At 31.2% G+C, this 12,905-nt stretch overlaps 1 protein-coding gene across 1 annotated transcript in view; it reads left to right on the plus strand.

Annotated features, from left to right (window-relative positions):
- Positions 1-12,905, plus strand: part of LOC134684353 (condensin-2 complex subunit H2-like) — a 36,645-nt gene that overhangs the window by 15,825 nt on the left and 7,915 nt on the right. Inside the window, exons 9-19 of the mRNA XM_063543639.1 lie at positions 2,250-2,330; positions 3,604-3,746; positions 4,059-4,145; positions 5,752-5,821; positions 6,117-6,230; positions 7,138-7,262; positions 7,657-7,729; positions 8,111-8,245; positions 9,910-9,977; positions 11,208-11,309; positions 11,695-11,841. Coding sequence (XP_063399709.1) covers positions 2,250-2,330; positions 3,604-3,746; positions 4,059-4,145; positions 5,752-5,821; positions 6,117-6,230; positions 7,138-7,262; positions 7,657-7,729; positions 8,111-8,245; positions 9,910-9,977; positions 11,208-11,309; positions 11,695-11,841 — 1,145 coding nt within the window. The remainder of the gene's footprint in view (positions 1-2,249; positions 2,331-3,603; positions 3,747-4,058; positions 4,146-5,751; positions 5,822-6,116; positions 6,231-7,137; positions 7,263-7,656; positions 7,730-8,110; positions 8,246-9,909; positions 9,978-11,207; positions 11,310-11,694; positions 11,842-12,905) is intronic.

Genomic DNA, 12,905 nt, shown 5'->3' on the forward strand with positions numbered 1-12,905 from the left:
TAGCATCCATCTAATTCTTGTTTATAATATGCTTGGGTACCGGAAATTTTTTTCAAAGAGAACCACACAAGTCTAGTTGTGGGAAGAATTTTACTCTCATCACATTTATGATACACGAGTCACTTCTTGAGGCTTTGAAATATCCGATTTTTTAGCCTGTCTTTGTGTCTTTCGTTTCCACAATAAAACTGTCGAAAATATGGTTCCTGTAAAAAAAATATATATTGTTTTATTCAGTTTAAAAACAGGGCATACCAAAAGTTGTTGTAATTACCTATTGTAATTGTCCCAGCTTAGGTAAAAAAAAAACGGAATGAGAAATCTTTCTTTTTTTCCTATTTTGAAACTACGATGTTTTGTACAAAGTTCAACTTTGTCGTTATTTCAAGGCCGATGGCGAATTCGGGGGTAGGGGCGAATAGGTGGTTCACCCTTGGATTGACAATGTATCGTGTTTAGCAAAAATCGTCAATATTGTTTTAAGTCTCGCTACACTCGGCGATATTATTTTAATTCTATAGAAAAACGCCCCTTTCACTGAAATCAAGGAACTGCTCCTAAAGGTAAAAATAGATTTGAACTGTGCAGTATATCTGATGTAGCTAAGGTGCATATTCAGGAAGAAAACATGATAATGAGAAATGAATATGAACCCCGCTTTGAACTAGGCCGTAATTTCAACGTGCTATCTCACAAGGTAACAGTTCGAATAATAGACATGTCAACTTACGTCAAACACATTATTCAGACCCCGGGGGTCGACTAGTCTTTTACTCTCAGAAGCGGATTCAGGGGGGGGGGCAGGGGGCCCGGACCCCCTTTTTTAGGATTTTTTGTTTTGCTTATATAGGAAATCTCGAAGTGTGACTCGAGCGGGCCCTCTCTTAGGTCGGTTAGTAGGCCCCCACTTATGAAAACTTCTGGATCCGCCACTGACTCTTAACTATTAAATGCCACGTGATAGGTTTCATTGATAATCTGCCCTTGTTCTTTAAATAATGCAAAAATACAAAGTTGTGCCTAACAATGTTGCTTATGTAAAAGAAAGGATATGGGAGGTGCAGTCCTCACTGTAAATATGATCATTTACGGTGACATTTTATCATGTTCAATATTAATGAAATGTTGTCTCAATGTTACAAATTCTATATCTTATACTTTTTATATCGTAAAACAATAAGCTAAAGTCGTGCTTATTTCCTAGCCTGTGTGCACAGCTACATTTTATTTGAAAATAACATTACTTTTACGTGAATCTGAAAGGAGTAGTTTCCTTAGACTCCGAAAGTAAGCGTTTCCAAAATTGACGCTGGGACTGATTTATCGGAAAGGAAGTGTTTCCTTGATTTTAAAGAAAAAAGAGTTATACGGATGTTTCAGGTTAGCGAGACAAGGTAAAACCATTTGATAATTTAAAATATACTGAAAAGCTTGCGAATCTATATGCTGTATGCTTTTTAAAATAGTTTCTGAGCAAACAAATGTATTTTTTATCTGTCATTGTCAACGACGCTGAGATTGTGGAACTGTTTGAACTGGTTTATATTATTTTTTTAATGAAATCAACTTGGTATAAATTAAGACAAAACATTCAAATATTCCGTGAGCTATAAATTTTTATTTAACTTACCTCTTGACGGCAGCATTATTCATTTTAATATCGTGATACTGTGCGATGTCGTCATCGAAAAACTCCGAAAGGAAGCGTTAAAGTATCGGAAAGGAAGCAAAAACGCCGATTTTATCGGAAAGGAAGCGTTATGAATATACACCGTGAATAATGTTCAGCAAAGTAAGATCTACAAATAAGTCAAAATGACCTAAATGGTCAAATTGACCCCTTAAGGAGTTATTGCCCTTTATAGTCAATTTTTTATCAATTTTCATTAATTTGGTAAATTTATGTAAATTTTTATCAAATATAGTTCTCTGTTACTAATGGGCAAAGTTCATTATAAATATAATTGTAAGAAGCAAAATCGTTCAGTAAAGTAAGAACTTCAAACACATCACCATCACCAAAATACAATTTTGTCATGAATCCATTTGTGTCCTTTGTTTAATATGCACATAGACCAAGGTGAGCGACACAGGCTCTTTAGAGCCTCTAGTTTTTTTTGTGGTTGAATTTCTATCTTATTGATATACACTTCACGTCTCCTTTTTCTCAAGAATTAGAATCCTGAACTTGTATGCATTTGCAATATTTCAATAAAAAACATATAACAGATATTTTTTATTTCTTTTAGAATCTATGCACATTGATGGACATCTTACAGACTCTGAACCAAATTCTATTCCAAACAATGTAGACCAAGCCAACATGTCAGGTATTAATCTATCATGTGAAGTGAAAATCTGTCCTAGATCATTAGGATTTTTCACTGTTCTTGAGTTATCCCATTTCTGTTTGTTTTTTAACAATGAGAGAAATCTCTAATGAATTTATGCAGAAACAAATGTCATTGAATTTGAATAAGTGCATTGGTACTCATGGTAACTGTGTCCATAGACACATTCTTCCTTTATTTTTATTTACTGATATTGATTTAAAACTATCATAAGCAACGATTTTATAGTAATAAGAAGATTTCTGGCAATAAGTCAACTCTCCATTCAAGTCACAATATGTAAAAAGTAAATAAATATAGGTCAAAGTACAGCCTTCAACACAAATCTTTGGCTCACACCAAACAGCAAGCTATAAAGGGCCCCAAAATGACTAATGTAAAACCATTAAAACAGGTTAAACAGACAGTTTAATCTATATAAGAAACAAGAAACCACATAAAACGATGACCACTGAACATCAGGTTCCTGTCATGCACTGTATTCCTGTATTTGACAGTGATTTTAATTGTATGTTGTTAGGATATTGATACCCTACATTAGGGCAATGAAATTTAAGTGTAAACTGCCATTAAAGAAAACACAGCAAACATTTTAAAAGGAAGTAATCCTGTCTGATAATTTACATCGATGCATTATAAGTAAATACTTGTTATGACTAAAATAACATGCAGGCAAGTGTAAGTGATATACTTTTATACTTAATTATGACACTTATTATTATTATCTACACCAAATATAAGAAGAAAAAAAAAAGTTTGAAAATTGAACTTTCTGGTCAATGTGGTAAAATACAGCAATCTCTCTATTTGTTAAGGTCATTTATATTTTAGCAGTCCTATATGGAAATTGAACCACATTTAGATTATGAAAAAAAATAGAATGTGTTCATAGTACACTGATGCCCCACTTGCACTTTCATTTTCTATGTTCCCTTGACTGTGAAATTAGTCAAAACTCTAATTTGGCATTAACATTATATAAAGATCATATCACAGGGAACATGTGAACTAAGTTTCAATTTGATTGGACTTCAACTTCATCAAATACTACCTTGACCAAAAACTTTAACCAAAAACTCTTAAACTCTAAAGCGGGACAGTCGAAAGAACAAATGAACAGTTGCACAGACCAAAACACATAATTCCCTTAAGTGGGGCATAAAAACAAACAGGAAATCAAGGACTAATCTAAGCAAGTGTTTTAAGCCTACTTCTTTAAGTCTATAATGAACCTAATCATCTGTCATTGTAGTTGATCATGATGATAATGATAACGCTTTTGAGCCACCCCTTGAAGACCTTATGGACATGCCACAGTCTGATGATATCAACATGCCACCAACAGATGAAGTGGATGGTGGGCCACTTATTGAAGAAGTTCACCAAAATGCTATGGTTAGTGATCCATTCTTCAATTCTAATCCCAGATATTAACAGAAAAACGGAATTCATAAGGTTTATCTGTTTGTACATCCATGGTATGAAAAAGTTTACTCCATATCTTTTGAATTTCGAGAGACTTGAAAATCAAATAGATTAATTGATGGGGCAGAGGTATATATATATTGTATAATGTCCAAATTAAAATTTGTGTATATTCTTTTAAGGTTTGAGATTAGAACAGACATTTTAACTTGACACATGAAATTGATAAATTGTTGTTTAAAACAAATTTGTAATAATTTTTTTCATAAACCATTTTTACAGGAAACTGGGGATGCTGCTACAGAGGATATTGTTGAGTTGAAAAGATCGAGTAGAAATAAACAAGTCAAGTTAATACCTCCTAAACAGGTAAGTCAATGTCAAATGATAGAAATAAACAAGTCAAGTTAATACCTCCTAAACAGGTAAGTCAAGGTCAAATGATAGAAATAAACAAGTCAAGTTAATACCTCCTAAACAGGTAAGTCAAGGTCAAATGAAGGTTCTTTAAACATACATGTAACTTATTTTGTCCAGTCAATATTTTAACAATAGAATATATTCAACTTACTTTCCCAAAACTTTTAAAATTAAGGAAGTATGATTCATTTATGAATGTCAAAATTAAAGATGTTACTCAATTTTATTCAATGTATAGCATACACAATAAAGCAGTAAACATAAGAGAAATTATCTCAAGAATAAATACACTGTTTCGGAAAAATATATATTGATTCTGCCACTCCATCGAGTGTGAAAAAATATTTATGTACTTGAGACAGTTAAATTTTCAAAATAAAAACGTGTGGCTGAGTGGTTTAAACATTTCAAATATAATTCTAATGCAACAACGTTTGTAACGTTCATTTTGATTGGATAACGTCACTTATTTACATGGCATCAATTGACAATTGACGCTATGGGACGCAAGCGCAGACTGCATATGACAGATTTTAAATACATGTTTTAACATTGTTTTCTGTCAGTTTCTTTAGAATGGAGGTAATAATATTGTATTTTAAGCTCCCACGGCATCGATTGGGGATTTGATGGTCGCAAATACCCGTTTACTGTCTCTGCTAAAGCGTCGCCAGTAAACTTAATTCCCCAATTGATGCCGTCGGAGCTTAAAATACAACACAGTTAGGATACTGGACAAATACTGTCTTGCATGAAATTTGGTGGTGGAATCTGTTTCTATGATGATTTCTAGATGGTATGCAGACAATCATTATCGTTCTGAATGATATACAGTAAGATGTGTTTTTTCTATGTCTCATCATTTTGACGCCATCATGCATGGTTGCCTTTATTCACTATGCCAATATAGGAATTTCAGAGGAAAGCAAGAACATTTTACATCATAATCAAGTTTGACCAATGAAAAAGTGAGATTAAATAAAACACACTTTAATTAGACAGTCCAGGTAAAGGATAAATCAGTTAAGAAAATTCCGCACCCAGGGGTGGACTTCAGCTAGCCTCTGAACAAAAAAGTATATTGAACAGATATATCATGTTATGGAGGGGTATTTGCGAAAAATACAAGTCGAGGGACTTAAATTTCCCGAGCCGCTAGGCAAGGGAAATTTTGTCCCAAGACTTGTATTTTTTGCAAATACCCCTCCATAACATGATATATCTGTTTAATTACACCGAATTAATTTTTAATTTAAACTCTCTGAATTAGGAAAAGGCGCGAAAATGCTCGCGAGGGTAAAAAAGGAATATCCAAAATGGCAAATACCATGGTATTTGAGGCATATTCACCGGCAGTGGTGAAAAACAGTCAGATTCGTTTGAAATGAGGAAGAAATGTTAGAATATGCGGAAAATACACTGGCTATCAGCCAATCAAAAGCTGGCATTCTTATATAAGGTGTAATTATAAAAAAAAAGCTCAGCAATCACTATTTAGAATTCATATGCTTGTTTTATATAGTTAATATATTTATGTTTATATCATGTTTTACAGACTGTTAACTTGTGGGAACCCATAGATCCTCATGATGCTGGTAAAATAGTAGAAAGACCTTTCAAAAAAGGTATTTACCATTCTACATATATTCTGTAAAATTTATCTTGATAATTGTTTGATATTAGGAAAATTGTTTTGTAATTTTTTTTTTTATTTATTATTTTTAGTTTGAATTCTTTAATGTAATTAATGGTTGAATGATAAAGCTGTTAAGCATCAATATTATTTATCATTTAAAAGATCAGCAGAGTTTCTTTTTATTTTTGTTGTTGATTATTAGCAATATATTTCATTGTTGACCAACATTAAGAGTGCAAAAATAAACAGCTTATTTAATAAGAAGAGGATTATTATATTTTCAGGTACATCTTTTTTGAGAATACCCGCCTGTTTAGAAGATCCTACAAGTAAGAAGAGGAAGCGTCGTCCTGCTCCTCCCAAACAACTACCTCTAACAGAGTTCATTATGCAACAGAGTAAGATTTATTTTAAAAGCAAAATTCTTCATACATTAATGAGATTTAATTTGATATCAAAAGTGCTGTTGATAGACTATATTGTTAAATTTTTCTTAAATGGCAACATAACTTTTCTATCTATTGACATTGTCTTTTTGAGTACTTTTATTAACATCAAGTATACACATCAATATTCATAAATGACCAGTGTGCAAAAAATAAAATGTCTGTTCCTACCCTCTCACATAAATTTAAATGAAATATACCATATCAGCAATGATAATCACTCAACATATGCAGTATTGCATTATAAATTGAGAAATGTTTGTATCTTAATCGCTGATCTAAGAACAGTATTAGTACTAAAATAAAAGAAAAAATGTTTCCAAATCATTTTAATTTACTAAGTAATGCAGCTTAAGTTGATCTTAAGCTATTATAATCTTTTAGACTTGGGCAATGTGTTTTCTAATTTGTTGTTATATAAAAAAGAAGATGTGGTGTGATTGCCAATGAGACAACTGTCCACAAGAGACCAAAATGACACAGACATTAACAACTATAGGTCATCGTATGGCCTTCAACAATGAGCACAGCCCATACCGCATAGTCAGCTATAAAAGGTCCCAATAAGACAATGTAAATCAATTCAAACGAGAAAACTAACGGCCTTATTTATATAAAAAAAAAATGAACTAAAAACAAATATGTAACACATAAACAAACGACAACCACTGAATTACAGGCTCCTAACTTCATGGACTTGGGACAGGCTGCGGCACATACTTTATTATGATAAGTGTATAATTTTGTGATCTGAAGAACAAGATTCTGATCCAGTTTTTTTTATTCTTAGCTGGTATTGATATGATAAGTTTCTATATACAGATATATAAAAGAGTACTATTTATGTTTTATCAAATAGCTTCACAAAGATCAAAGTTTCCAAAGAACAAGCTGAAATGTCCAACATTTCCAGAGTTTGAACAGAAATATTATGAAGAATACAAGAGGAGATTATCTATACATAAAAATGAAAGAAAATTGAGGGTAAAAACATTTTTTTTTATCCACATAATTTATGTGTGTTACTACTGATGTCTGTAGTTTAAAAAAAAACATGGTAATTTCACTCCTGAACAATGATATAGATTTTACCTGACCTGTAGTATTCTTCTCAAAATATAAACATAAATGACCACTAACTTCTGATCCTGTTCAATTTCATTAACCCCAAAGGTGACTATGGTATTTAAGTATTGTTACCTGGACTTCTTTCGGGAAGTAAGACTATGCTTTGGAGGCTTCTGATTAGCTGTAGATGATGAATAAATAAGTAGCAACTGTCTGACAGATATAACAGTGGGAAGTCTTATTTTCTGGTGTCATGTCCAATTATATTTTAAATAATTATATTTTATTCTCAAACTTTTTTCTTCTTCAGACATTTATACAAGAAGATATTGAAGAAGAGGAGGATGAAGATGATGTTGAGAATATGATAGATGACCCTGGTGGTAGGAAATATTATTTACCGTGCAAGGAAAATATATTAAATTTGAAATTGAACTTGAATCAAGAGAATTTGTGAGTAATCTTATCATAAAGAGTGTAATAAACGAAATTAAATAGAGAACCTTATCCTTTTTTTTTCTGAATGAGTCATTCAAAACAAATTTAGATGCATTTTTAAGCGTATTTCCTAAATTCAAGTATTGATTTGGGGAGTTACATCGGTTGGTCAGGCTGGTCAACAGTTTAATTGTTTTGGTGTTCATATGTTACTCATGACAAAATGGAGGTCAAGTTCAATACGGACGATTTTCAGGTGTTATGGTTCTTGAAAGATAGAAATTATAGTAATATTTCAATTGTGATTTATATAATTTGTATTCCAGATGAAGGGTTAGGATTTGATGCTGGGGACAATGTAGATTTAGATGAGTCACCATTGATAGATGATAAACTCTTCCAAGCCATGGAGTTAGCTATGGAGTCACACCATGCTGGATTTGAAGTTTCAAGAAGATTTAGTAAGTAATTTTTTTACTAAACAATAACTAGAGCTTTTGAAAGATTTTGACAGATTACCCATAACTTTTAAAATCACCAAGCTGTAAGGGTTTAATAATGGGGTTCAAATTTATATACGACCGCAAAATTTAAAAAAAATTTCGTCGTATATTGCTATCACGTTGGCGTCGTCGTCATCGTCGGCGTCCGAATACTTTTAGTTTTCGCACTCTAACTTTAGTAAAAGTGAATAGAAATCTATGAAATTTTAACACAAGGTTTATGACCACAAAAGGAAGGTTGGGATTGATTTTGGGAGTTTTGGTCCCAACATTTTAGGAATTAGGGGCCAAAATGGGTCCAAATAAGCATTTTCTTGGTTTTCGCACTATAACTTTAGTTTAAGTTAATAGAAATCTATGAAATTTTGACACAAGGTTTATGACCACAAAAGAAAGGTTGGGATTGATTTTGGGAGTTTTGGTTCCAACAGTTTAGGAATTAGGGGCCAAAAAAGGGCCCAAATAAGCATTATTCTTGGTTTTCGCACAATAACTTTAGTTTAAGTGAATAGAAATCAATGAAATTTAAACACAATGTTTATGACCACAAACGGAAGGTTTGTATTGATTTTGGGAGTTTATGTCCCAACAGTTTAGGAATTAGGGGCCAAAAAGGGACCCAAATAAGCATTTTTCTTGGTTTTCGCACCATAACTTTAGTATAAGTAAATAGAAATCTATGAAATTTAAACACAAGGTTTATGACCATAAAAGGAAGGTTGGTATTGATTTTGGGAGTTTTGGTTCCAACAGTTTAGGAATTTGGGGCCCAAAGGGTCCAAAAATTTAACTTTGTTTGATTTCATCAAAAATTGAATAATTGGGGTTCTTTGATATGCCAAATCTAACTGTGTATGTAGATTCTTAATTTTTGGTCCCGCTTTCAAATTGGTCTACATTAAGGTCCAAAGGGTCCAAAATTAAACTTAGTTTGATTTTAACAAAAATTGAATCCATGGGGTTCTTTGATATGCTGAATCTAAAAATGTACTTAGATTTTTTATTATTGGCCCAGTTTTCAAGATGGTCCAAATCGGGGTCCAAAATTAAACTTTGTTTGATTTCATCAAAAATTGAATAATTGGGGTTCTTTGATATGCCAAATCTAACTGTGTATGTAGATTCTTAATTTTTGGTCCCGTTTTAAAATTGGTCTACATTAAAGTCCAAAGGGTCCAAAATTAAACTAAGTTTGATTTTAATAAAAATTGAATTCTTGGGCCTCTTTGATATGCTGAATCTAAACATGTACTTAGATTTTTGATTATTCTATTTTTTATTCAAAATCCTTTAAAAAAATCTCTGTTTGCAGTTGCTAGTTTGATTTGTGCTATCTGTTACACTTTTAATTGTGCATTATTTATTCTTATATTTTAATATATGTATAATGCTTTCCTGGACATATCAACAAATTGTTCATTACTCATACAGCTTTTGAGCTGTATAAAAAAAGCTAATTGTGAGAAAAATTACTCATTCATGGTTTGTCAATAGATTTGGGTAAACAGTTGTCCAACAATCTGCATGGTATTCCTTGTCATATTTTGCTGTTCTGAGTGTTTTAAAAAATCTCTTAACTTTGATGTATTTTAACATTTGCATAACCTTTTTTTTTAATTTAGGTGAGGCACAAGTGATAGACAAGTCCACAGTAATAAGTGATTATGAGGAGTTGGTTAGACAACATGTGGTAAGAAAATGCTTACCCAGGTTATGGCCCACAAAAACTTCATGAAGAGTTGGTCAGACAACATGTGGTATGAAAATGCTTACACAGGTTATGGCCCACAAAAACTTCATGAAGAGTTGGTCAGACAACATGTGGTATGAAAATGCTTACACAGGTTATGGCCCACAAAAACTTTATGAAGAGTTGGTTAGACAACATGTGGTAAGAAAATGCTTACACAGGTTATGGCCCACAAAAACATTATGAAGAGTTGGTCAGACAACATGTGGTAAGAAAATGCTTACACAGGTTACGGCCCACAAAAACCTGCACATAAGGTTCAGTCTTAGGTTTAACTCAAGATTGGTTATGTCAAATATTTAACATTTTAAAACTTTCTTCTGTTGATGGCCATGAATAGCCAAGACTGAAGAGTAAACATATTTCTATTTATGTGTTGACATTTAACTGTAGTCAACTTAGTTGTAGCTTGTTCCATAGTTCTTCCAACATGTACTGGGAATTCAATTATTCTCCATGGTACCAATTTTCTTGAATTGAGGAAAACTTTCATTCTTCATGGTTTTTCCATAATCTGCACACATTCTTATAGAAATTTTTTATTTCATTTTACATTAGAATTTGTGGTTACGGGGTAACCACAAAATCCACAAAACTTGATATCACATGAATAATAATGACTTCACAGTAATACAATACACCAGGAGGTAATGACTCTCTAGTTGATAAAATATTGTACATACATTAATTGAGTGCTAACATTTACAATTATACAAAATGATCAAGAAAGATAAAGTCATAGATTGAGTTATATAACATGTATAAAATAAATGCATTGTCTCATTTTTGTAAACAAAAATATTCATTTTGAGCTTGTGAGCCATTGGATATATTTAAGTACTGTAAATTCAGAAATTAATGCCAGGTTTTTATTATTGCTAAAAATGCGACTGAGTTGTCAACACAATGATTTAAACTCACATTTTGAAATATTTTATATGAATTTAACAGGATTTTTCTCAAAATCGTAAAAATTAAAATCACATTTTTAAAAAAAAAGTCTAAAAGTACAAAATCACAATAATAAATGCACGCAATAATTTCTGAATTTACAGTAGATTTGTTAGCTGTAATAAAAAAAATGGTAGTCAATTATAGTATAAGCAAAATTAAAAGAAAGTTCTCAAATCAATGTATTCTAACTTTAAAGCCATAAAATATTTATTACAGGATCAGTATTTAGCCAGCGCCCAGGAATATGCTCAGATAACAGAATTATCACAGAGAGTCTCTGAGTGGGAAGACAAAGTCTTACCTAAACTAGCAGAAGAGGTAGGATTTTAATAAATTAACAGGAATAATCATAAAATTTCAACCAAATTATATCACCATTAATATAATATTGCGCTTAGTGAATCAAAAGACATATAGTGATTGGTGTCTCAATTTGTTCACAATTTTCATTGAATCTCTTAAACCATTATTGGTATTTTAGTGAAAATTTCATGTATTTAAACCTGAAACCCTATTTTAGTTAAAACCTATTTTAGTTCAATGACATTCTACTAAAAAACTTACATACTTAATAAAAAAAAATTATTCAAAAATGTTAATGAAAAATATTGAAAATATCATTACCATTTAAAACGATTTGTATCTTTTAATTGAAATGCAGTATTCACTATTAATGACATAATTTATTGATTTTCTATTTCAGGATGAGAGACCACCATTTGATATCAATATTTATGGAACTTTTATTATAGACAACTTGGAGAAAAAGAAAAGCAAACCATTCACACAAATTGTTAAACATAAACAGACATATGATGTTTGTCGGACATTTTTAGCATCATTGATGCTGGTAAGTTCAAAAAAATATTACAGCAGAATGCATTGCATCTGTAGTTAAAGGTAGAATCTTTGGTTAGCTTGCCTGCTAGCTGAACCGTGAAGTCATTATTAGTTTAGGTTTACTACCCTCCTTTTGGAATAGTTTAGTCCTACAGACGGACAGATAGATTGACACTCAATGCATTCTGCTGTAAGTCTAATTAATTCCCTTTTGTCATTACAAGTATCCCAAGTATGAACATGGAAGATTTTCTATTAAATAGATAAAAAAAAAGATTGATTTTTTTTAAACCCATTTTAATATCAGTCAGGGGCATTACTTCAACAAGTAACTTTTTATATTACCTATATAAGTAATGTTGAAAACGAGGCTATTTTAAAAATTACTTGTATAAGTAACTTTTCTTAATATTATTTTTATAGGTGACCAATTATACAAATTTTACTAGTTTTAACAAATTTTGACAGTCATCTGGTTATTTTTCCCATGAAAAATAAAATCTAATCCTACTGAAAGACTAATTGCTTTTCTGACGCAATTATCTTTGATATGGACGCTTCTTGTCAAAGGTTGGTCTCTTCGGACTATTAAAATATAGTTTTCCTTCAAAATCTTGAAGGTAGACAGATATAAATAGATAGAAAAATATGAATTAATTAAGACTTGAAGTTATATATCTTTTGTAACCCTATACAATTACATATGTTCCTTAAATAAGTGTTATTACTAATTCTTTCAAAGATGTACAAAATAACTTATTCAAGTTATATTTTTGTCATTATTTTTAAAGTAACCCTTTATGTCTATTCTCCTCTCAAATCTTACAAATTCTTAAAATTATGATATAAAATGATGTTAAAATTCATGAAAACTACATTTATTCCCTTTTTCTATAGAAATTAAAAATAACTCTTTTGAGTAATTTTATATTTTTTAAAACAAAAATTACCTATACTATGTATAAGTAACTAAAAAAAGTTACTTGTTTCAAGTAACACCCCTGACTGTTAATTGTTTAAATTCTAAATTCTGTATCAGAATGTCTCTATAAGAATATTAAATGATACATGAGG

The sequence above is a fragment of the Mytilus trossulus genome, chromosome 9 (assembly GCF_036588685.1).
Source record: "Mytilus trossulus isolate FHL-02 chromosome 9, PNRI_Mtr1.1.1.hap1, whole genome shotgun sequence".
Taxonomy (NCBI): domain Eukaryota; kingdom Metazoa; phylum Mollusca; class Bivalvia; order Mytilida; family Mytilidae; genus Mytilus; species Mytilus trossulus.